Below are 24,695 nucleotides of genomic sequence, written 5' to 3'. Positions count from 1 at the left end.
TGACTATTTTAGCGAAGGGTGCAACTAATTCTGAGCATGTATGTTCCAATAATATCTCAATCACATAAATGTAGCTGGAATATTTGTCAGGGCTTATAGCCTCATTGTATCTAGTATGCTCTGATATGCTTTCAAATGTAGTGTGAGTTGAATTGGCTGAAGACTGGCTTTTGTTCTGCGGTCCTGAGGTTGATGGTGAGGTAGATCTTCTATTGGACAGCTGTAGCCAATGGTGGTCCTGATAGCTTTTGCCTTGACATATGGACTAATGCCAGAGTTGGTTTGTATCACAATACAATAACTCAATTTCTGATAGCTGAATAAAAAGCTAAAATTAAGGCTACAGTGGTGTGATTTTCTGTCTCTGGTTCGCGAGTTCAGATAGACAATCACTGTTAGCCTACCTGCAATGGACAGGTGTTTCTAGTTATTAATGTTAGTCTTGAATTTTAGGTGCTGAGAAGGCTCAGGAGTGATGGATGTCCTCTTCCCCTGTGTTATAAACAGCAGTTCTGCCCATCATTATGGGAATATTCTCTGATATTAGAGTTGGTTGGAGTCCTGCATAATAGACTTATCTACATGTGACCCCCCCCACCCCATCCCTGCTGCTAACACACACACACACACACACACACACACACACACACACACACACACACACACACACACACACACACACCAACAGAACTGCAGAGTTTCACAGCAAATTGCTGAGAGTGTATGGGGGATGACATCTAACTGTAACCCATTACCCTCTCCAGAGGTAGTAAGTACTGCCAATGCTGGAGCCAGATAACAGTGTGGAACTGAAGGAGCATAGCAGGCCAGGCAGCATCAGAGGAGCAGGAAAGTTGATGTTTCAGTTCGGGACCCTTCTTTAAAAATGGAGTTAGCCTTTGAGCTGGTGGCATATCAGAGCCAAAGTATATTATTGAGTGGAAACATTTAATAAAAGTCTGAATTGCACTTCTGTAGCGTCTTTCAGGACCATGACATGTCCCAAAGTGCTTGAAAGCCAATGTGGTAATGATTGATATCATAATAACTGACTTTTTCTCTACATGGTGCTATTGTGTTATTTGCAGTATGCAAAGTGATGTCAGTCAGTGCCACTTCACAGTTGGCTATGCTTTTTTATTTGTTGACTCTGCCTCTGGTATGCGAGGGTGTCTGCTGTTGCCTTTGGGCTCATTGTGTTTTGTGTTCTGCAGGCACCTCTGTGGGCATACTTGGCCTGTGCTTTGGGTCTTTTCATCTACCAGTCCCTTGATGCTATAGATGGGAAGCAGGCGAGAAGAACCAATAGCAGTAGTCCTCTTGGAGAATTGTTTGACCATGGCTGTGATTCACTTTCCACAGGTAGGAACTCGTTTACTTTATTGGCTGAATATGAAGAAATCGATCTTGTAAGATTATTCAGGCTATTGTAACCAGTGTCTTTTGAAAGCAGTGCAGGCCCAGAATTGGAATGGGAGTAGAAGGCTTGAGTATGAAGTTGGTTGAGTGACGGAAGCAATAGTAGTGACTGTTGTCTTTCAGACTGGAGGAAGGTTTCCCTAGGGATCGAAACTAGTGATACAGGAAACTGAGAGGAGAATAATGATAGACTTCAAGGGGGCATGGACTGGTGAAATGAGTAGGTACTGGTAGATGAAATTTAATGCAAGGAGGTGTGAAGTGAAACATTTAATATGAAAAATGAAGAAGAGCAACAAAGTAATGGCCACAGTTCTGTAAGAGATGCTGGAGCTGAGGGACCTGGGGTGGTATATGTGCACCAGATGCTAGAAGAAATTTAGAAGGATCTGGATCATTCTGGATCTGCCACTATATAACTACAGGATATAAATAAAGTTGTTGAAGGAATAATGCTAAGAATCTAGGATACATAGATGTTACTTATCAATGAGTTCAGAGAAAATAAATTAAACGCAGAAGAAAATCCTGTTAATAAAATGTGAGGCTGGATGAACACAGCAGGCCCAGCAGCATCTCAGGAGCTGAGATGCTGCTTGGCCTGCTGTGTTCATCCAGCCTCACACTTTATTATCTTGGAATTCTCCAGCATCTGCAGTTCCCATTATCTCTGAAGAAAATCCTGTTTATTGGATGGAATCAGAGGCCTACAGCAAGGAGACAGACCATTCAGCCCAAACTGGTTCATGCCAGCCAAATATCCATCCACGCTAACCCTGTTTCCCTGCACTTAGCCCATGTCCTTCTCAACCTTGCCTAGTCATGTAATAGTCCAAATGCCTTTTAAATGTTGTTAATGTACCCACCTCAACCACTTATGCTGGCAGCTCCTTCCATACGTGTACTACCCTCTGTGCTTTCAAAAAAAAGTTGCCCCTCAGGTTCCCATGTATTCTTTCTCCTCTTACCTTAAACTGATGCCGTCCAGTCCTTGATTCCCAAACCCTGGGAAAAAGACTGAGTGTATTCACCCTATCCACACCTGTCATGGGGAGGCAATGGCCTAGTGGTATTATCGCTGGATTCCAGATTCCAGAGACCCGGATAACATTCTGGGGACATGGGTTTGAATCCTACCAGGGCAGATGGTGGAATTTGAATTCAATAAATATCTGGAATTAGGAATCTAACTGACCATGAATCCATTGTTGATTTTTGGAAAAACCCATCTGTTTCACCAATGCCCCTTAAGGGGGAAAACTGCCATCCTTACCAGGTCTGGACTACATGTGACTCCAGACCCACAGCAATGTGATTGACTCTTAACAGCCCTCTGGGCAACTAGGGATGGGCAATAAATGCTGCCTAGCCAGCAATGCCTTCACCCCGTGAATGAATAAAGAGGGGGGGGGAAAAAATACCCCCCCCCCCCCCTCAGTCTTCCACGCTCTAAAGGAAAAAAGTCTTAAGTTGTCAATCCTCTTCCTGTAACTCAGTCTCTTGAATCCTCGCAACGTCCTTGTAAATCTCCTCTGCATTCTTTACAGTTTAATAACATCCTTTCTATAGCAAGGTGAACAAAACTGAACACAAGAAGTTTGGCCTCACCAACATGCTGTACAACTGCAACATAACTTCCCAACTTCTATACTCAATGCCCTGACTGATGAAAGCCAGTGTGCCAAAAGCCTCCTTTGCTGCTCTATGAGTCCACTTTCAGAGAACCATGCACCTGAGCTCCAAAGTCCCTCCATTCCACTACACTCCTTAAGGCCCTACCATTTACCACAAAACTCTGACGTTGATTTAACTTGCCAAAGTGCAACGCCTCACATTTATATTAAACTCCATTTGGCATTTCTTGGCCCACTTCCCCAGCTGATCAAGATCCTGCTGCAATTTCTGTTAACCTTTCTCCACTGTCCACGATACCACCAATTTTAGTGTGATTTGCAAACTTACTAGTTCAATTTGCCCAGCTCTCACTAGATTTCACATAATCTAACCTTCCACAGCAGCCTACCATGTGGAACTTTATCAAAAGCCTTACTGAAATCCACATACACTATGCCTACTGCCTTGACCTCATCAAACCTCCTGGTCACTACTTCAAAGAGCTCTAACAAATTTGTGAGACACGATCTCCCACACTCAAAGCCATGCTGACTACTACTAAACAAACCCTCTCTTCCCAAATGCATGTATACCTTATCCCTCCAAATCTTCTCAAGTAACTTACCTACCACAGATAATGGGAACTGCAGATGCTGGAGAATCCAAGACAACAAAATGTGAGGCTGGATGAACACAGCAGGCCAAGCAGCATCTCAGGAGCACAAAAGCTGACGTTTTGGGCCTAGACTCTTCATCAGAGAGGGGGATGGGGTGAGGGTTCTGGAATAAATAGGGAGAGAGGGGGAGGCGGACCGAAGATGGGGAGAAAAGAAGATGGGTGGAGAGAGTATAGGTGGGGAGGTAGGGAGGGGATAGGTCAGTCCAGGGAAGACGGACAGGTCAAGGAAGTGGGATGAGGTTAGTAGGTAGATGGGGGTGCAGCTTGGGGTGGGAGGAAGGGAAGGGTGAGAGGAAGAACATCTGCCAATGTGGTATACTGCATCCACTGTACCCGGTGTGGCTTCCTCTACATTGGGGAAACCAAGCGGAGGCTTGGAGACCGCTTTGCAGAACACCTCTGCTCAGTTCGCAACAAACTACTGCACCTCCCAGTCGCAAACCATTTCCACTCACCCTCCCATTCTTTAGATGACATGTCCATCGTGGGCCTCCTGCACTGCCACAATGATGCCACCCGAAGGTTGCAGGAACAGCAACAGCAACTCATATTCCGCCTGGGAACCCTGCAGCCATATGGTATCAATGTGGACTTCACCAGTTTCAAAATCTCCCCTTCCCCAACTGCATCCCTAAACCAGCCCAGTTCGTCCCCTCCCCCCACTGCACCACACAACCAGCCCAGCTCCTCCACTCCACCCACTGCATCCCAAAACCAGTCCAACCTGTCTCCGCCTCCCTAACCTGTTCTTCCTCTCACCCATCCCTTCCTCCCACCCCAAGCCGCACCCCCATCTACCTACTAACCTCATCCCACCTCCTTGACCTGTCCGTCTTCCTTGGACTGACCTATCCCCTCCCTACCTCCCCACCTATACTCTCTCCACCTATCTTCTTTTCTCTCCATCTTCGGTCCGCCTCCCCCTCTCTCCCTATTTATTCCAGAACCCTCACCCCATCCCCCTCTCTGATGAAGGGTCTAGGCCCGAAACGTCAGCTTTTGTGCTCCTGAGATGCTGCTTGGCCTGCTGTGTTCATCCAGCCTCACATTTTGTTACCTACCACAGATGTTAGGCTCACTGGTCTATAATTCCTAGGTTTTTCTTTGCAGCTGCCCTTGAATAAGGGCACAACATTCACTACCCTCCAGTCTTCTGGGACCGTACCCATGCTTAATGATGCAGATGAATAAGCCAGGGTCTCCACAATTCCTTCCGTAGCCTCTTGCAGGGTTCTTTGATAAATCTGGTCAGGACCAGGAGATTTATCCACCTTCGTACATTCTAATACCTCCAACCCAACCTCCACTATGATATGGACTGTCCCCAAGAAATCATCACTAACTTCCTCAAATTCCCAAGTCTTCATGTCTTTCTCCATGGTAAACACAGAGGAGAAATATTCATTGAGGACCTTTCCCATTTCCTGTGGTTCCATACGTACATTGCCACTTTGGTCTTTGAGAGGTCCTTTCTCTCTTTCTCATTACTCATTTACCTTTAATATACTCAAAGAATCTCTTTGGATTCACCCTAATCTTCTCAGCAAAAGCTATATGGTGCTCCCTTTTCACCCTCCTGATTCCTCCTTCAGTAAACTCCTGTGTTCCCTATATACCTTCAGGGATCCCCTTGATCGCAGCTGCTTCTACCTGAGCCATGCCTCCTTTTTTCTGTTCAGTACCTCAATATCGCTTGTCGTCCAGTGTTCCCTACTGCCGCCAGCCTTGCCCTTTACCCTCACAGGAACATATGGACTTTGAACTGTAATTACCATACTTTTAAAGGCCTTCCACTTGGCAGAGATCCCTTTGCCCACAAACCAACAGCTCCAGTCAACCCCTACAAGCTTCTGTTCAATGCTACCAAAATTCACCTTAACCCCAATTTCGAACTTGAACTGTGGACTAGTTTTGTCCTTCTCTGTAACTATTTTAAAATTTATAGATTTATGGTCACTGGTCCCAAAGTGCTACCTCACTGCCACCTCAGTCACCTGTCCTGTCCTATTTCTCAGAGTAACTCGGGGCTTACTCCTCTCCCAAGGAGGATCCTCTGTTTACTGCTTGAGGAAACTTTTCTTGAACACATTTAACAAATTCCACCCCATCTAAACCCTTAACACTGTGGCAGTCCTGGTTTATGTTAAGAAAATTAAAATCCTCCACTATGACAACCCTATTTCTCTTGCAAGTCTCCCCACATGGTTGTTCTTCTAATTCCCATTCACTGTTTGGGGACCTATAGTACAACCCCAATAATGTCACTGTCCCCTTCTTGTTTCTTAGCTCCACCCACAAGGCCTTGCTGGAAGATCCCTCAGTTATTTCATCTGACTACTTATGTGATACTCCCCTTAATCAAAAATGCAACTCCTCCTCCCCCTTTCCTCTACCTCTGTTCTGCCAAAAGCACCGTACCCTGACACATTAAGCTGTCAGTCATGTCCCTTCCTTAGCCATTTTTCTGTAATAGCTATAGTATCCCAGTCCCGTGTACCTATCCACACCCTGAGTTCATTGTCCTTACTTGTCAGACGTCTCGCATTGAAATAGATGCAGTTTAATTCAACAGGAATTCCTTGCTCCCTGTCCTGTTCCAGCCTGACCTGTCTCTTCAACTTGCTTGGTGTGAATGTAAGAAGATGTAGAAACAGACGTTAATGATTAGAGGAAGGAACATAAGATCTTGGAAAATGTTTAAGTGTGGGATAAACAGAGGAATAAACTGTCTCTGCAAAAGAGGTCGTAGAAGTTGTCAAACCCACAAGCAATACAGTTATACTCTGGACGTGAACAAGATGGCAAACACTTGAAATAATTACTTACTTGCATTCAAAAGTGAAGCTGTGAACTATGTCTTGCCCAAACAGCGGATATGGAAATTCTAGGCAAATGCAAAACAGGATCAAACATGTTATCTAGTGTACTGTCAGAATTACAAAGAATAAAAAATGACAGTTGTTACAATGCAGAATGAGGCCATTTGGCTTCTCATGCCTGCACCAGCTCTTGAAGCATTTTGACTTGGTGCCATTCTCCAGTCTTGATCCAGTATCCTCGCAGGTCGATGATTATTTCAATAGAAATGGATGTTCTCTTAAATACCTCAATTGAAACTGCCTCTAGGCAGTGGATTCTGAAACCCTAACAGCTCTCAGTGTGCAAAGCTTTCCCCTCTCAACATTATTACTTCCTTTACAAATTACTTGAAAACTGTGCCTTCTCATTTCTTGACCCTTTTAAGATTGGAAACAGTTTCTCCCTGTTGACTCTGTCCAGAACCTTCATGATTTTAAAAACTTAATGAACGTATGGACAAAGACAAAGAGTAGACCACTTGGCCTTTTGAATGCTCTGCCATTCAATAAGATCATGATTGATCTGATTTTAGTCTATGCTCTGCATTCCTGCATACCCCAAATAATCTTTTGTTCTGTTGGCCATAAAGAATTTGTCTAACTCTGCTTTAAAATATTTAAACACTCTGCATTTACATCCCTTTTGAGGAAGGGAATTCCAAAGTTCCTCAACCCTCATTTCTTTTTTTCATCTCTGTCTTAAATGGGTGACCCTTCATTTAAACAATGACCCGTGGTTTTAGATTCTCCCACGAGAGATCATCCTATCCACATCCACCTAGGTAATCCCCTCAGGATCATGTATGTTTCAATTAAGTCACCTCTGACTTGCCTGAACTCAAGGATACAGGAATTTTCTCGCAGCAATCCATTCATTCCAAGTGTTAGTCTAGTAAATCCTTTCTGAACAGTTTCAACATGCTAATGGAAATAGCAAGAACTGCAGGTGCTGGAGTCAAAGACAATACAGTGTGGAGCTGGAGGAACACAGACCAGGTACCGTCGGAGGAGCAGAAAAGTTGACATTTCACGGAGGGACCTTCTTCTGAAGAAGGGCCCTGACCTGAAATGTCAACTTTCCTGCTCCTGTGATGCTGCCTGGCCTGCTGTGTTCCTTTGGCTCCACACTGTATTGTTTCCAACGTATTAATGTCCTATACATATGGTGGCCTATACACAGTGCTACTATCTGCCATCTCCACTCCAAGAAAAACAGTCTCAACTTCTCCAGTCTATCTTCACAACTAAAGTTTCTCATCCCTGGAACCATTATTGACACCTACATTCTGTCCAATGCATCTACATCCAGAAGAGTGTTGTGCATAACTCTGTGCGATACTCCAATTGATGTAAAACTAATATCCTATACATGCTCAGCATGATCTTCATACACTTGTAATCTTTAGCCTTCTTAATAAAACCGAGAATACTGTATACTTCAACCATGTTACCTATGGTGTGGCTCTTATTTTACACATTCTTCATTGAATACCCAATCAGCTAACTTTTCAATATTCTTTAGTTCTAAATTTTCATCCTCGCAGTTTACAATCCTTACAAGTTTTGTGTCATCTGCAAACTGAAATTGTCTCCCATTCACCAATGACTAGATCACCACTACATTATCTGCAAAATACTAGGGTACTGATAATGATTCCAATCCAGCTCTGTTCTTGTCCCAGTCAGTGCACTCACGTAATGATTCAATGTTCTTTCTGCCATTATCCCAAACCTTATGGCACAATGATCTCTGTCTCCTAAATGTTCCCCCATTGGTACTTGATCTCATTGGCCAATCTTATTCCCAAGAACCAAGTCTATGAATGCCTCCTTTCTCATTGGATTGGACACAAACTGTTGTGGAAAATTCTTCTGAACAGAATCTAGGTGTACTTTTCACCTGTTGCCCCTTTTGCATTCCCAGTCTATATTTAGTTAATTAGAGTTCTTGATTATGACAACACTACAGTGTTTGCAGTTGTCATTTCCTCGCATGTTAGTTGATGGCCTATCTGAAAACACAATCGCATATTACTTTTTCCTTAGCACTAGCCAAATCCGTTCTCTCTGGGGTATTCTCTCTTTAGCATTGCAGTATTCTCTTTAACCATTATTATCACCTATCTTAGGTCGACCCACAGTGCTAATAAGGAGAGAATTCCAGGATTTTGACCCAAAGCCTTGGGTCTTTTAGTCATAATGACAGATTGTACCAAAGTGGACGAACAGAAGAATGGAAGGACCAGCCATGCAGCACAATATTGAAATAGTCAGGGCTGAGACACAAAGAGCCATGGAGTCAATGATCAACATGCCTAACCAGTGCAATGGTTGACACAGCCAAAATAACTTTTTATTTTACTGCTATAGATAAAAGATTGGAGAAATTCTGACAATTTTGAAATGACCAAGTTGAGCTCTGGTCTGATCTGGACCAGTGTCAAGCCAAGTAGGGGGCCATTGTCTGGTACAAGTCAGCCTTGGGTAGCGGGGGGGTTACCTGTTCCTTGTTTAGTATTCCTTTTAATTTGTAAATTTGAGGGAATATAAACCCAGTTGACAGAGTCACTCCTAATTGGACAATCCCCTCATACCAGGAGTCAGTCAAGTGAACTTTGGTTATGCTCCCTCTGGAGCAAATATGTTCTTCCTTATATAGAAATTAAAACAGCACACGCTAATCCAGGAGTAGCCTCACCAGTTCAGTGTATAATTTCTTTACTCTGGTTCATTTATAACAAAAGTGAACCGTGAACCATTCACCTTCCTAGTTGCTTGCTGTGCCTGCATATCTTGTTTGTCTCCAGCTATTAAAAAAAAATTCTGCTTTACTGTTTTATTGCCAGTGTGGGTAACTCACACGTTGCCACATTGTATTCCCTTGTTTGTAAACTGTTGCAGTATCCAGTGATGCTATTACTGTCACTATTTTCCCCTTTATTGCAAGGTTACTAAGCAAACCTTTCGCATTGCCAGATCCCATAGTCACTCAGTGGTTCCTTCATATGCTGATCGAGAAAACCATCTTGCGCACATCTCATTAACTCATCTCAGTGCAACAGTGAAACAGATTTATTTTATCTCTGTGCTTAATGATTAAAATCCCCACAATTAGTTTTATTGCCTCTAATTTACTGAGTTTTATGCTCTGCCCTCCAGTACAAGTACTATTAGGGAAATAGCAAACAGCTCCCACCAATATCTCATTGCTGAGGTGAGGCTCTGCCCAAACTGATTTTCCTTTTTGATCTTCCAACTGTCTTTATCATATAATTTATTAGGGCAATTTCCTTTCATTTTGCCCAACTGAAGTTAGTTGGAATATTTAGTTTTCAACCTTGATCACTTTGCAAACTTTACTCTTTGAAGTCTATTGATCAAACCACTTAATTTCAATGTTTATTTGTTTATCTTATTTTTAGTGAATGCTATGTGTAGTTAGACTGAGAAATGATCCTTGCCTTTTTTCTGTTTATCCCTGAAATAACCTTTAATCTCTAATGCCTTTGTGTAAATGCTGTGTTCTTTTCATTTTTCTGTATTTTTAATTGTGGACTGAAATGCCTAACTTCAAGCCTGACCTATCCATCCTCCCCTCCCTACCTCCCCACCTACACTCACCTCTACTGGCTCTATCCCCGCCCCTTTGACTTGTCTGTCTCCTCTCCACCTATCTTCTCCTCTATCCATCTTCAATCCGCCTCCCCCTCTCTCCCTATTTATTTCAGAACTCCCTTCCCCTCCCCCATTTCTGACGAAATGTGTTGGCCTGAAATCTCAGTTTTCCTGCTCCGCTGCTTGGCCTGCTGTGTTCATCCAGCTCCACACCTTGTTATCTCGGATTCTCCAGCATCTGCAGTTCCTGTTATCCCTAATGAATCAGCCCTCTTTAATGGATACGCTACATCTTCTTTTCTATATTGCATCTTTATCCAACCTCTTCAAATCATTCCTACTGGGAAGCACATTATTGCTGCCACATTAAGAGCTCAGGCTGTTCCTTTCACTAAGTATTTAATGTTGGTGGGTGAAGATCGGTTCAGGGAAGAACATGCTTGATATCTTCACATTCATTGAGCTAACCACAGTGGCCGAATTGAACAGCACTAATAAGATGGGCTGGAAGGTATGACGTTATTCCTTGCTGCTCCTGGACAGACCTTAGTTTTATCTGAGGAGCATTTTGCTGGACCACCTCCAAGTGCTGAAGGTATATTTGATTCTCAGTGGTCCACGATTTCTGCTGAAGTGAACTTTGCTTATTTCCTTTCTGCAGTCTTTGTGGTCCTGGGGATCTGCATCGCTGTGCAGCTGGGAACAAACCCAGATTGGATGTTCTTCTGCTGCTTTGCTGGGGTCTTCATGTTCTACTGTGCACATTGGCAGACGTATGTTTCTGGGACACTGCGCTTTGGAATGTGAGTACTAAAAGACGCACTGGGGAGATGAAGCACAGCACCTTAGATAAGGGTGGAAATCCGGATCAACGAGCACTGTCCCTGTTGTGCCCTGTGTGAATGCACAAGGAGGTTGAGTGGGGCGTGATTGGGCCAAATGGCCAGTTGCTGTGCTACATACATAAGTAATATTATGTAACTTACTTTTCCACCTTTGTGCAGGTGTGTAAAAATCAGTTGTTCACTGATCTTTAGGCAGTGAGTATGTACAAATGTGAGTGAGCTTCAGCTTGGGTGTAATTTTTAACTAGTAACCAGGCATCAGGTGATCTGATGCCTACTTTTCTTTATTTCAAAAGCTCGTGGGTTTAATTTCCAGTGCCATTGTTTTGGATTTCGTGACTGGTGGAGCTATTAGCTGCAGCCAGTGTTGTCCCTTGAATTTGTAACTTCGCATCTGGGCCCCTCTGAATCCAGTCTGCCTTGAAGAACTGTTCCACTGAGCGAAGTTACTCTCAGACAGTACCTCTTTGTAACTTGCTTTGTTTTTTTTGTCCTGTTTATAGTATTTCATTGTTCCATAATTATTCTCTGACAGATTCGATGTCACAGAAGCTCAGCTCTGTGTTGTAGTTGCACAAGTTGTGACAGTGATTATGGGGCCTTCACTATGGAATATTATGGTAAACACCCTTCTGGGTGACTGCATGTGGACTGTGACCAATCAGACTGCTGCTCTATCATGCACTTTAGCCAAGTAGAGCCCCTAGGCTTCTATCATGTGACAATGCACCATTGATAATTAATTGTTGAAAGTGTTACAAAGTCTCCATTTCAGAAAACCCACTCACTTTCCATAAAACTGCACTGTATAAACATTCTTCAAATTGCCTGCTCGATATGAAGCACCATGTTAAATTCTCATTGCTATTTGTGCAGAGGGGAGATAGGCACCCTGCAGCCTACTAAATTCTAGACAATTTAAATGGAGCATGAGTTATGATGGATAGTTTTTATACTCAACACTTGTCTCTCTCCATCGCTGCTGGTATTGATAATCCTTGTTGGGATATTGTCTGCAAAGTGGTAGATATTGCCAGGTTTTCAGTGACAGCAGCTTACAGCTTCAGCAGAGCCTGACGTAACCTGCCTCACTAGAAGTCACCATCACAGTTAGTCTAGTCAACTAGAAGGCATCAGGAGAAACGGAGATGATGGCTTAGCAATATTGTCACTAGATTAGTATTCGAGAGACCCCATTAATGTTCAGGGGCTATGATTTCAAATCCCACCATGGCAGGTGGTGGAATTCAAATTTAATAAAATCTGGAGTTAAAAGTCTAGTTGATTGTCATGAAACCTGTTCATGAGTGAAGTGACGGACGCTTTTGTCAACAGTGTGATCAAGCAGCGTTTACTTAGCAATAGCCCGTTCACTGAAGTTCCGTTTGGATTATGCCTAAGAAACTAAATTCCTGACCTCAGTACGGCCTTGACTTTAAAGATGGAGAAAAGAGATGAATTCTAGAAGGGAGGTGAAAGTGACTGCTCTTGTCAGCAAGGCTGCATTTGACCAAATGAGTCATCAAGGAGTCCTAGCAAAACTGGAGTCAATGATAACTGAATTCAGGGCTGAGGTCTGCACTAGTTGCAGTCATACCTGGCAGAAAGTTAGTTAGTTGTGCTTATTGGAGGTCAATCAGCTCAGCTCTAGGTGATCCTCAGTGTAGTGTCTGGGGCCCAGTCATCATCACATGCTTCATCAATGACCTTCTTTCCATCATTTGATTAGAGCGGGGATGTTTGCTGATGATTGTATCATTCTTGACTCTTCAGATAGTGAAACAGTCAATATCCAAATGCAGCAAGACCTAGACAGTATCCAGGTGTGGGCTAAAAAGTGGCAAGTAACATTGCCTGATGCTTGTGTGGTATTAATGACCATCTCCAACAAGACAGAATCGAACTACTGCCCATGACTTAGAATGACCTCATCTATGAACCCCTCACTGTCAACATCCTGGGTGTTACCAGGAATTGAATTTGCTTAGCCATACAAATAGCAACTATGAGAGCAGATCAGAGGTTAGAAATCTTGCAACAAGTAACTCACATCCCAACTCCTCGTTCACCGTCCACAAGGCATAAGTCAGGAGTATGATCGAATACTCCCTACTTAAATGAATGCAACACCAACACTCAAGAAGCTTGACACCAATGAGGACAAAGCAGCCTGCCTAATTAGAACCATATCTACAAACAACAACTCCCTCCACCACTACACTCACTAGCAGCAGTGTGTAGCATCTCCAAAATGCATGGTAAAAGTTCACCAAGGCTCCTTAGACAATACCTTCCAAAGCCATGATCACTCCCATCTGGAAACAAGGGCAGTAGATATGTGGAAACACCATCACCTGTAAGTTCCCCTCCAAGCCACTCATCAGTCTGGAAATATATCATGTTGCTGGGTCAAAATCCTGGAACTCCCTCCCTAATGGCATTGTGAGCCTCATTACAGCAGGTAGACTGTAGCAGTTCAAGAAGTCAGCCCACCACCACCTTCTCAAGCTCAACTAGGAATGAGTAATAAATGATGCCTTAGTGCTGCTCTCAATCTGTGAATGAATTAAAATAATGGAAACTTCTGACCTCAGCCTTAAAAATTTAAAGATTGCTGTCACTACCCCAAGCTGAGTTTGAATAATGTTCTGAAGATTGCCTCCTCTTCAGGGGATGAGCTGCTGTTTGTAGTCAAAGAAACTTCACGCTAATAAATTGCAAATGGTGTTCTGAGAAAATGGAGCATTAGAGACAGTACAAAGGGGTCTAGTGGAATGAGTTACTCTGCTACTTTGCATGATTGAACTGCAGTTGCATTGCTTGAGAATGTGCTAACTACCAATGAGTGGCTCTAATACTGATTTCTGCTTTTCTCACCCAATCAGAATTGATGTGACTGAAGTGCAAATCTTCATAATTATCCTGTTTTTATTGGCTGCGAGTGGAGGAACTGCATTTTGGGAATCTATGGTAATTAATAGCATAATTGAATTCTGACCCTGGTTACCTGTGAAGTTATTGGGGACAGAGGAGCTTGTCCTATCCAGGGACTGTCCTCCTCTTTCTCCTACAGAGAATAGAAAGGTCACAAACTGGAGTATTAAGAAGCTGCTGTTCCCCCTCTAATACTTGATTAATTGTCTCCATTTGTTAATGATGGAAATTTGCTTCCTGATTCCTGCTCGAGTATTCAGCTACATTTAGTAGAGTTTTATTTAAGACACATGTCCTGAATTCACTTAAATATAGTAATACATTGTAAGCACTATATGTGCTTTCTGGACAGTTTGTCAAACTTTGCACAGTTCCTTCAAGACATTGAGCAATATGCCACTGTATCCTGTTTCTAGGGGGCAAACCAAGGTAGGTGAAAAATTAGAGACCAGCTCGTTCTTCTGGCTAGGGACCTGGTCTTAGATGGCCTGTGGTCCCAGTGGGACTGTTTACTTTCCATAGAGGAACTAAATACTGTTCAATGTGGTAAAGGTACTGTTGTTAATCTGTGTATTAAGCCTATTAAAAGAGGGTGAGGATGATTCTTAGACCCGACTTGGCCTGAGGTAACATTACAGATATTTAATGGCTTCAGTAAGCCAGTGACGGAGCTGACAGTGGAAATGGTGATAGTACTGGAGTGCTGTTGGATTGAAGTCTCCCATTTGTACACAACCACTCGAACTCTGCCCATTATTACTCTGAAAATGTAAACAGCTTGCCTTTACAAAGTGCATTTAAAATGCTCCAAGGTACTTCCCAGTGTGTTATCAGATAATTTGATGGAGTTACACAAGTGGTGTTAAGAGAAAGGACTTTGTGACCCCAGCAACTTCTTCATTGACCTTGCCTCCATCATAAGGTCAAATGTGAATATGTTTGCTGATGATTGGACAGTATTCAACATTCCTCATTAAAGGGTGGAATAGATTTTAGGGTTGAACGGCGTCATCACTTGTTCCTGTGCTCTGAGTCCTTGTGTTTTTCTCAGTTGAGCAATCTGCAGTAGACAAATTCCTGCTTTTTCTGGGTTAACAATTGTATCTTTGGTGAGAGGCCTAACTCTGAAAATACACACAGTACCCAACAAATGTTCACTTTGAGTAAAATATTCGTGATCTGTCTTATCCGTGCATAGCTCATACAGGTCAGAGACCTCAATGATAATGTTACATAACTGAGACATGTTGCCATGTAGAGATCGATTTGTTGGAAGTCTGTGTTTCTCACCTGAGATCGTCAAATGGGTAACATTGAGTACGTTGAGCACTCATACAAAATACAAGTCTTTGCCCTGTTTTGTTCCTTTATCTCTATCAGGGGCATATTGTGGAACTGCAGATCAAGAAGCTTTGACCCAGGCTCAATAACGCCTGGTTGGTAGTTCTGAGCTTCACTTAGAGTAAAGAATACTACAGCTGACTACTTAACTTCTGTTAAAGGTCAAAGATTTGGAGTGTTCCTGAAGCAAAAGTGGCATCATTGGAATTGGTTTGTGAAAGAGGCATTTCATGGAGAAGGCTAAGGAAAATAAGCCAACTTATTTATGGATTGAACACAGTAAGGTTTTCTTCTGTGTGTGACCTTGTGCCTGTGTTATCTGTGGGATCGGCACCTACAATCCCATTTGTTAGACTCTCACTGTCCAAAGAGGCATGTTCTGGATTTTGGCCCTGCCTGAGCTGCTGCATTGATTGCGCAATGCAGACTTTCACCTTCTGTCTGGATAACACACAATCTGCATCATTCAAGGCTCTAAAATCCTGGGTAGAGCAGTACTCGGTGATTTGTGCCATTTATCCTACACACCTGAGTCACTACTGGAACAACACTAGAAGTATCAGGCACCCTTTGCTGCCAATTCCTAGTTCTGAATTGATTGCTCAGGTGCATTCACTGATCCATTCTGGTTACAATAACCATCAATTAAACGTTATAACTGGGAAAAACCAGGGTTCTGTTCAGTCAATGAACTTCAGTAGTCTAGTTCTGCACCTGGACTTGCTCCGATCTGACCCCAGACTCTCCTACCTCAGTGCTGTTCAATGGTATATGGCAGATGTCTAAAGCCTTATGACCTTATAGGGTAACTTTTGTTTACTGGCAGAAGAATTCCGTCAGGGTACACCCCTGTCTTGTATTGCAGTTTTGGATATAACGCAGCTACGGTCTCAATGGTGTTTGGTCATGAGCATGAAAAACTTGGGTATTTTAGTCTGGAAAAGAGGCATTCAGGAAATGCTCTTAGAGGGAGATATGGATATTGAAAAGGCTAACATGGATTTTATTCAATTAGATAAGGGAACACTGATTCCATCCAGTCAAAGACAACTTTAGCAGTGATCCAAGATTGTCTTCGACAATGAGTGTGAGCACTCTGAGTAGTGGAAACAAAAGTCCTGAAATAACTGGGGAGTTTGGCTTCTGTCGGGGGCAGAAACTGTTCAGCCTTCCAGTTGAAAGGGCCATGAGGGGTCTGATGAGGCTCCTCTCATTTATTCTCTATTGCAGTTTGGGCAGCGAATTCTAGAAATGTTTTTGTCATTCTTATTTTCTCTCTCTAATCTTTTTGTTTCCCCTGAGAAGATCCCAGTGCTGGAAATTCAAGTTAAAATTGTGCCTGCTCTCCTTGTGGTAGCAGGTGGAATCTTCTCCTGCACTAACTACTTCACTGTCATCTTCACTGGCGGCGTTGGCAAGAACGGCTCCACCATTGCTGTAAGTGGCTGCCGCTCTGAGGGTAACTTGGGAATGGGGGTGTGGATGGGGGGAGCAGGGTGGGGTTGGGGTGGGTGTGTGTGTGTGTGTGTGTGTGTGTGGTGAGGAGGGTGTGGTTGTAAGAAGGGAAAAGGGCATTAGACCAGCATGGTCTAACAGGGGTCAAATGAGAATGTTTTCCCTGGCTGGGGAGTCTAGAACCAAGGGTGTCTCCCCCTCAGGATACAGGATAAATTGGTAAGGAAAACATCTTTCACACAAGAGCTGGTCCACATGTGGAATTCTCCGCCACAGAAGGCAGTGGAGGTCAAGCCACTGATTATATTCAGAAAAGGATGTTTAGATTTTAAAGGTATGAGGAGACAGTGGGAGCATGGCATTGAGATGGAGGATCAACCATGATCTTATTGTGGAGCAGGCTCGAAGGCTAAATGGCCTACTCTAGCTCCTAATTTCTGTTCCTATGACAGAAATGAGAAAAGGAGGAGAATTCAAGAAGACATTAATGAGTTGCATCAATCAGAAGGTGACAACAGACACAGCTACCATCTGATTCTGACAGTGTCCATAGGAACACTGAGCAGCTGCTCCATGGATATTTTCTAATCAACCAGTTCAGAGATATATACCTTTGGAGCAGGTGAGACTTGAATCTGGGCCTTATATGCTTATGGTGCTGCAGTAGCATCCCTACCTCTGAACCAGGCTGCCTGATTTCAGTCCCATTGCTCGAGAAGTGTGTGAAAACAGATTTATTAGAGAACATATATATTTATAAAGTTCCAGCATTCCCTGCAAACCTACAATGTTGATTATGGTCTGCATCAGGGCCACAAGACAATGTAGCCTTCTCAAACTCATTCTGAAGAACACACTAAGCTTGGAAAAGTGGCATTGTAAGACCAAAGCATGACCAGGGTAAAGGCGGTGCAAAATGCCACAGTTTTGCTGCCATTCTTCCCATTCATGTTCCAGAATTATACTGAAGAAAAAGCCTGAAGTAAAGTGGATAGAGCTGTACAGTTGTGAGGGGTGTAGTGGCAGAGGGCCATAAAATGCTGGGGATTACAAAGTTAATGGACGTTTGGAAGTGGTCTGATCAAACTTTCCGACTGCACAATGATTTAATTTCCATCATCACGTTTTACTGCAGCTATTTGGTGGTCTCTGCAGACTGAGTGGGATGTCTGATTGGAGCGCATCTTGTGCACGGAACACTTGAATCTGCTCTCTGCATGGGTATTACATAAGAAATGCAATGACTGACACTGTTGGTAATGTATCATTGTACTTCACAGGGTACAAGTGTGCTGTCGCCATTCCTGCACATAGGGGCAGTTATAACACTGGCACTGATGATCTACAAGAAATCTACCAGCCGGCTCTTTGAGAATAATCCCTGCCTGTACATCCTTGCTTTTGGCTTCGTCTCTGCAAAAATAACCAATAAATTAGTGGTATGTACTCTTCACTGGAGACGATTACTGTCTTCCACCCACATATATCCTAACCCCTAAGTATTGGCGGCAAGGCCTCAGTCTGCCTGACCAAAAGAACCGATGTTCAAGGAGGCAATCTTAAGTAATCGCTGAAGCGTTATAATGCTTTCTGGTCGTCTGCACCTGGGAAGCTATTGTACTACTATAAGGCTGTTGACATATCTTTATTAGTCCCTTCCCCCTGCCCCCAACATCTTATAAACTTATTTTTTTGGTAACGAATCCCTCAACCCATTGCAGTTGTCTGATGCTGAACAAATTGAGCTTGATTTATGGATGTGTCAACAGCATCTCATTTGATAGCAATCTTGTTTAAATCAAAAGATTATGGGTTCATGTTCTACCCAGAGACTTAATCATTTAATCCAGGATAACACTGTAGTGCAATACTTTCTGGGCAGCTGAATTTCAGCTCTCCAGTGAATTTAAAGATCTCACGGAACCTATTTCAAAGAGTGGGGTCTTCTTCCAGTGTCCTGACTGATATTCATCCCTCAGCCAGCATTGCTAAAATCAGTTGGTATTCATTATCTCATTGTGACAGCTTCCTACATACAAGTTTCATTTTGTACAGTGGTGTCTCAGACCCGTCAAGGTTATGAATGCCTCAGTGCAAATACACGTTATTAATCTCATGATATTGCACTGCTAATTTTGGGCCAGCATGTTATTTTAAAGCTGCTGCAGATCTGGTGAATAGATTCTCGTTTCTGGTTTCAGGTGGCCCACATGACAAAAAGTGAGATGCACTTGCAGGACACAGCTTTCGTCGGGCCGGGGCTCCTCTTCCTGGACCAGTACTTCAACAGTTTTATAAATGAGTACTTGGTACTGTGGATTGCTTTGGTAAGTGAGCAGAGCCTCTTGCCTAAACCAGAGTTTCTCACTTTCAGATGCGTCTAAACTGGCTACAGATTCAAATCGGTACCACTGATTTGTCGGGTTTAACTCGATTTTCATCCCTCTTGCAATTTTCCACTGTGGATATAAAGTTTGCTATTGAAGTCCGTCTGGTGGTCTTGGGATATGGTGTTGTGCTGGCTGTTGGAGCTCAGATAACAATGACACATACCACTGCACAGCATAGAAATGAGTAGACAGCTTGAGAAAAATATTATCAAGGCTATGATTTGGAGGGACTTTGCTGTCTGGGACTCAGATGTGAAGTTTGAGAAAAGGATCATGCAAAGCAAAGTTGTGAAAAATCATCATGGTGAGGCTGATTTGGAGAGGATAGGAGAACCAATAAACATTGAGTCGGGAATCTGTCAGTGGGATATCTCGTAAGAATTCCTTCAGTTATTGACAGCCAGATTCTGACTTAAACTTTAAAACTGTGCTTACCACTGTGACCTGGAGATCTGGATTTGATTTTGATTTGTGTTGAATCTGGGCCCATATACCTCTCTCAGGCCCACTAAGCGGTTTGGTCAATGCATACTTTCATTCAAAGAATAGGGATTCATGATTTGAGGGTGTCTAACATAAGGAATATTCAGGATGCTGTGAAGGGTGTCTCAAATTTCCATGCTACTGCAAATTAGTAGGTGCCAGAATGCCTTAGGCTTTTCGTCCCTTATTGTACAGTTGTATCATCTTAATTGAGTGACAGGCAGTGTCACCATCCAGCATGTGCCACTAGAACAACCAACAGCTAGTGCTATGGGTAATGGAACTCATGATACTGCTGTCCGTCAGACTGACCCTGAATTGTTAAGGCATCTCATTCTGCATTTGAAGCAGTCATAGAACAATACAGCGCAGAGGAAACCATTTGATCCATTGAGACTGTTCCCTGCCCCTTCCCCATAAAACATAACAGTAATTGCCCTTGCTTAATATATACTAAGTTGATACCAATGTAACATAGGGAAACGTTAAACTAGAAGAGAAATAAAGAGCCTGGAGCATATTGATCAAAGTCCTCAGCATAACTCCACCTAAGGCATTGGGTCTTCCTCCAGTCTCATTGGGAAATGGGGTCGGGTTGCTGGTTGATTGGACAGTGCCTGGAGATGACCCGCTGGTCTGGCAACAAAGACTATTTACATCAGCTGTTGTCGAGCTAGAATTGAACAGTGAGCCCCTGAGCAAGTTTTCTGTTGACTGCACCTTCTTAGGGACACAACACAGCCCGCAGCTCTATGAAAATGCAGCGTCTAGTCTGACAGAAACTAGTAATGAGCGTGCCTTAGGTTAAGCTATGATAGAGGCCCTCTAATATCCTGCCTGCAGCTCTGCACTGCTGTTGTAGCTGATGGTATTGAAGTTCAGATGGGGATATTTTCCTATGGGGTTGTTGAATAGATGTTGAACCTGGTGATGGGATATTCCTTGATAATTGTTCTTCTATGGCATATTTTTGTGCAATACTCCTCTGTACTCACCCTTTTTTTAAAATGTTGCAAGATTGTAGATGCAGACTTGTACTTGTATGGATGAGGACCTTGCCTTCAGCCGTCTGGAGGGTGGTCTCGCATTATGTCCAGTGACAATGGAACCACTGCTTTTGATTCCTCACTGACTTTTTTTTTCTTTCTCTGCTTTGGCCCACAGGTCTGGTCTCTCTTTGACTTAATCCGTTACTCAGTGGGTGTTTGCAATCAGATCGCTTCCCACCTTCACATTAACATCTTCAAAATCAGCCCCCCTTCCTTCCCACCAGCCAACTCGCAGGAACAGAACCATCACAAGTGACTTAACCATTTTGCTTGATGGGAGAGACTGCAGCACATGATTGAGGGAATGTACATAGAAAAATATGGAATTGGGAGAAAAAGTGAACAAGTTATTAATTTATCATTCAATCATTGTGTGCACTTTTCTGTTTTTCTCAGCCTCTGTTTCTGAATTAAGCCTAACACTCCTAATCTTAGCAGACTGTGATGGGAAGGACTGACTTGTTTCTGCATACATGTCTCCCTGTAACATTGGCAGCTCGGAAACAAACACAATGTGTGTCTCCTTTGTATGGACCTGAACAAACATGAGATGCACTGTTGTGTTGTCTTTTCTTCAGGCCTTTTGTGGTCTGATGGAACTGTTGACTGTCCACAGGCCTGGTATAATGCTCGTGCTTTGGAAATGAGCTTAATTGCTTTCTTGGAAACTAACTATATCTCGGAAAAATCAGATAAGCCATATTGCAGGTGAGGACTGCAGAAAGAGATTTTGTGCCAAGCTGGAAACTGACAGCAACTATGAGGTAATTGGGCTGTAGGAACAAGAACTACAAAAATCTGGTTTTAAATTGTACAGCCTAAACAGGGTCAATTTAAAGGATGTGAGTGAGGTACGAGCATCTGTGATACCTGAGGATTGAATAGATTTTGCAATGCATTGTTTGTAATGTACATCCCAAATTCACCAGTAAATTGTCTTTGAGGTGCTGCTGTTAACTGCTTCAACTGGACACGGGTGAGTGATTGAAGGGAAAGGCCTGATTTGGGCTGAACTGGCACTTTAAGGAGCAGAATCTTTGTAACAAGTTTACTTTTTCCACTGTGCTTTATTGCTATGTTTTTCCACAATCTAGGGTGTCCATTTTCAGAAAAATAATGCTTTAAGTTTCAAAAATTGTTGTCTGGAGGATCCTGTAATTGTTCTCCCTGCCTGATGGATTTGTTGCTCTCAACGTCTGCCTTCATCTTGCTAACTAGCGAACAGAGCCGAAGCACTTTTCTGTTTTGGAGTTAGTTCTGCCATTAAAAGAGTGAATTAATTACGTTCACAGAAGATCCTGCACTGAGCAATCTTAACTTTTGGGGAATTCTTCAAATAAATCAAATATTCTCATTCCTTGGAAATAGATTTGTATTTTAGCCCCTTCAACCAGTGTTTGTGGTTGTATTGATTTTTTTTGTGTGGCTAAGTATCACTGAATCTTGGACAATAACTAGCTGCCAGTGGACACTGAGCAGACATTTATAATCACCTGGTTCTCCGTCTGTTTATCCCAGATCTTGTAGCGTCATTCTTAATGTCACTGTGCTTGAATGAAGGAACTTTACTGTGTGTGAGATCTTAGTATTCCTGTATTAAAAACTGACCCTCTGTGATGGTAGAGTTTGTGGTAAGGAAGATTTTATCCATCTGAACATAAGTATAAGGCTGTAAGACCTAACTTGTCAGATGGATATGATAAACCCAATGGTGTTTGACTATCTATTTGAAGGCGGTGTGCAGATCTCAGTGCCATGTCTCTGACACTGACCTGGTATGAAGATATGCGATGACAAGCTAAAGCCTGCAGTGAGATTCCAGGGCAACGCCAGGCTTTCCAGCCAATGATAGGAAGAGGTGGCAGCTGGAAAGGGTTTAAGTATTTAATCAGTGAAAGTTTCAGTGTTGCTTCTCACCTTCGTTACATGGACAACAATGCACAACTCCTACAAGCTGGCATGAGTAACTTGGTGCTTGCTTACCTCCAGAATACTTCACACTTGTTTTGCTAATGAAGTGTGATCAGTTCTTATGTCAGTTGTCTGGATTTGCTGCTGTATACAAGGAAATTGCCACCTGTGGTTCTTTTCACAGCTAACATTTTGTTTTCATCAGCATTGGTGCTGAAGCTGACAGGTCTAGAGTATTAACACTGTCAGGAGAAGCTGTGGGCTTGTGCCTATACCAGCACAGATCTTTGCTTGTAGGCTACAGTATAGAGGAAAGGTGCAATAGAGTTAATCTGTTTTTGCACGCGCCTATGCTCATTAAGAGACTTGCCATATACTTGCCCTTGTGCCCATGTATCAGGACTAGGAAAACTGGCAATAGCCAGAAGCAAAATCACATTGTATCTCTGATCTAAACATGCCACACTTTTGATACCAGTGAGTTTTGGTTTCACCAGAAAATTATGTAATTGCCTAATGACTATCATACAGTAATTGTGGAGAACACAAGTCTGTTCTTCTGGATTTCCTTGTGGACATTGATCCAAATAGGTTTAACTTTTCCAGTAAATACCTTCAGAGTTTAAACAAGATGGCTATATTTTCTCATGAAATTATTTTGAATGTGCATTTGCAAAGCATATACTTTTTGGGCTTTTTTTGAGCATGTACTGTAAATCATACAGGACTGTGGCTGATAGTACAAGCTATTGCATTAACCTGAAACTCTGAAGTTTTAAATGACTTGATTTGTCTTAGGTCTTCAAAATTTTCTGTTTATAATGTGAATTAACATCTTAACACAATCTACATGCTGGGCACACAGCCGGTTCATATCAGTGAAAAGGTTCAAACTTCGTAAGAAATTAGCATGAGTACAATGTCCATGGTACATTATCAATGGGTTGTTGTCTTGATATGACATTAAACAGTTGCCAAGTAAGTATTATGACTGGATTCCTGTCAGTGTTGTGTAAACCATGTGTGCAGTGAGCCTGTGCCCTGAATTGTTTTCAGATATATAGATGGGGATACAAGGGAGGTGAATCTCTCTCTTTATATAGGAGGACGGCATAAGGTTCACGTTGATTAGTTGTTAGAGATGAAACTGCACTTCTAACATCACAAACCCAGCCACAGCCCTGTGTCTCCTCATATTTAATGACCAATACAAATCATAAAATTAACCAAAGCATTTCTCTTTTTCTTGCCCCTTTTCTTGGGCTTAATTGTTTCTGCACAAAATGTGAAAACTCAAAGAATCTGAGGTGTTATGCTACAGGAATGATTCAAAGAAATGTTGTTTGACTGGTCTTGCAATGCATCAGCTTGTTCACTTAAAGCAACTGAATATAATGGAAAATTAATTTGTTTTTGCAGAAATCTTGTTTGTTTTGTGAACAGATGGTTCTCACCTAATTTTGCCTTTTAGTGTAACTCTTGATTTTACTCCATGCTTAACTGTAATTTTCTGTTCTTTCTAAATAAAAGTAAATACCAAGTGCTGGTGTAAATACAGATTGCTTTATTCATAGAATGTAGACACAAGGTACATTTATGCATTAATGTCTATCTCCACTTCACTTTGTTTCACCTCCCTTGCTGATAAACACTTCTTGCCTAACTCTGAGTTTGTGTTGATTTGTCTTTCTGCTTATTGGCTAAGTTGGTGAGTTGTCAGTTCTCTTCTTTGACACCGCCGGCCCACCACCCCCCTCCCCCCCCCCCCAAAAAAAAAGTCAAATTACCAGGAATCAGTAGGAAACTCAGTTTGGAATCTGTAACACAAACCTGATCTGGTTTCTAGGTGAGTAGTGGCATCTGAATGCCCTGAGTGCTGCTATTGTTGGCCTTTAGACTTGGCTTTGCTAATGCTATGGGTCAAATAAAATTGTGAGCAGTAAAGAGTTGGTGAAGCTGCTTTGCGGTACAAAAAATATTTGATGTTACAACAGGACCAGTTTCCAATGAATGTCAACACATTGTTAGGTTGGCAACATTAAATGAAACTCCACAAATTTTGATAAGCCCAAACTGGAAATGTTTTGGAACAGTTCCAGTGA

At 42.6% G+C, this 24,695-nt stretch overlaps 1 protein-coding gene across 2 annotated transcripts in view; it reads left to right on the top strand.

The window, feature by feature from the left end:
* Positions 1 to 24,257, top strand: part of LOC125462781 (choline/ethanolaminephosphotransferase 1-like) — a 33,770-nt gene extending 9,513 nt beyond the window's left edge. The window contains exons 2-8 of one of the 2 annotated variants that reach the window (XM_048553136.2): positions 1,215 to 1,362; positions 10,847 to 10,988; positions 13,916 to 14,000; positions 16,611 to 16,742; positions 18,041 to 18,199; positions 18,962 to 19,087; positions 20,798 to 24,257. In XM_048553136.2, the coding sequence (XP_048409093.2) occupies positions 1,215 to 1,362; positions 10,847 to 10,988; positions 13,916 to 14,000; positions 16,611 to 16,742; positions 18,041 to 18,199; positions 18,962 to 19,087; positions 20,798 to 20,938 (933 nt within the window). In that variant the 3' untranslated portion in view covers positions 20,939 to 24,257. Of the gene's footprint in view, positions 1 to 1,214; positions 1,363 to 10,846; positions 10,989 to 11,565; positions 11,651 to 13,915; positions 14,001 to 16,610; positions 16,743 to 18,040; positions 18,200 to 18,961; positions 19,088 to 20,797 lie in introns of both variants that reach the window. The other variant, XM_048553137.2, reaches the window with a different exon arrangement.
* Positions 24,258 to 24,695: the final 438 nt, after the last annotated feature.

This window comes from Stegostoma tigrinum, chromosome 21 (genome assembly GCF_030684315.1).
Source record: "Stegostoma tigrinum isolate sSteTig4 chromosome 21, sSteTig4.hap1, whole genome shotgun sequence".
NCBI classification, from domain to species: domain Eukaryota; kingdom Metazoa; phylum Chordata; class Chondrichthyes; order Orectolobiformes; family Stegostomatidae; genus Stegostoma; species Stegostoma tigrinum.
The sequence above is the reverse complement of the archived record's forward strand: the minus strand, read 5'-3'. Positions and strand labels throughout refer to the sequence as shown.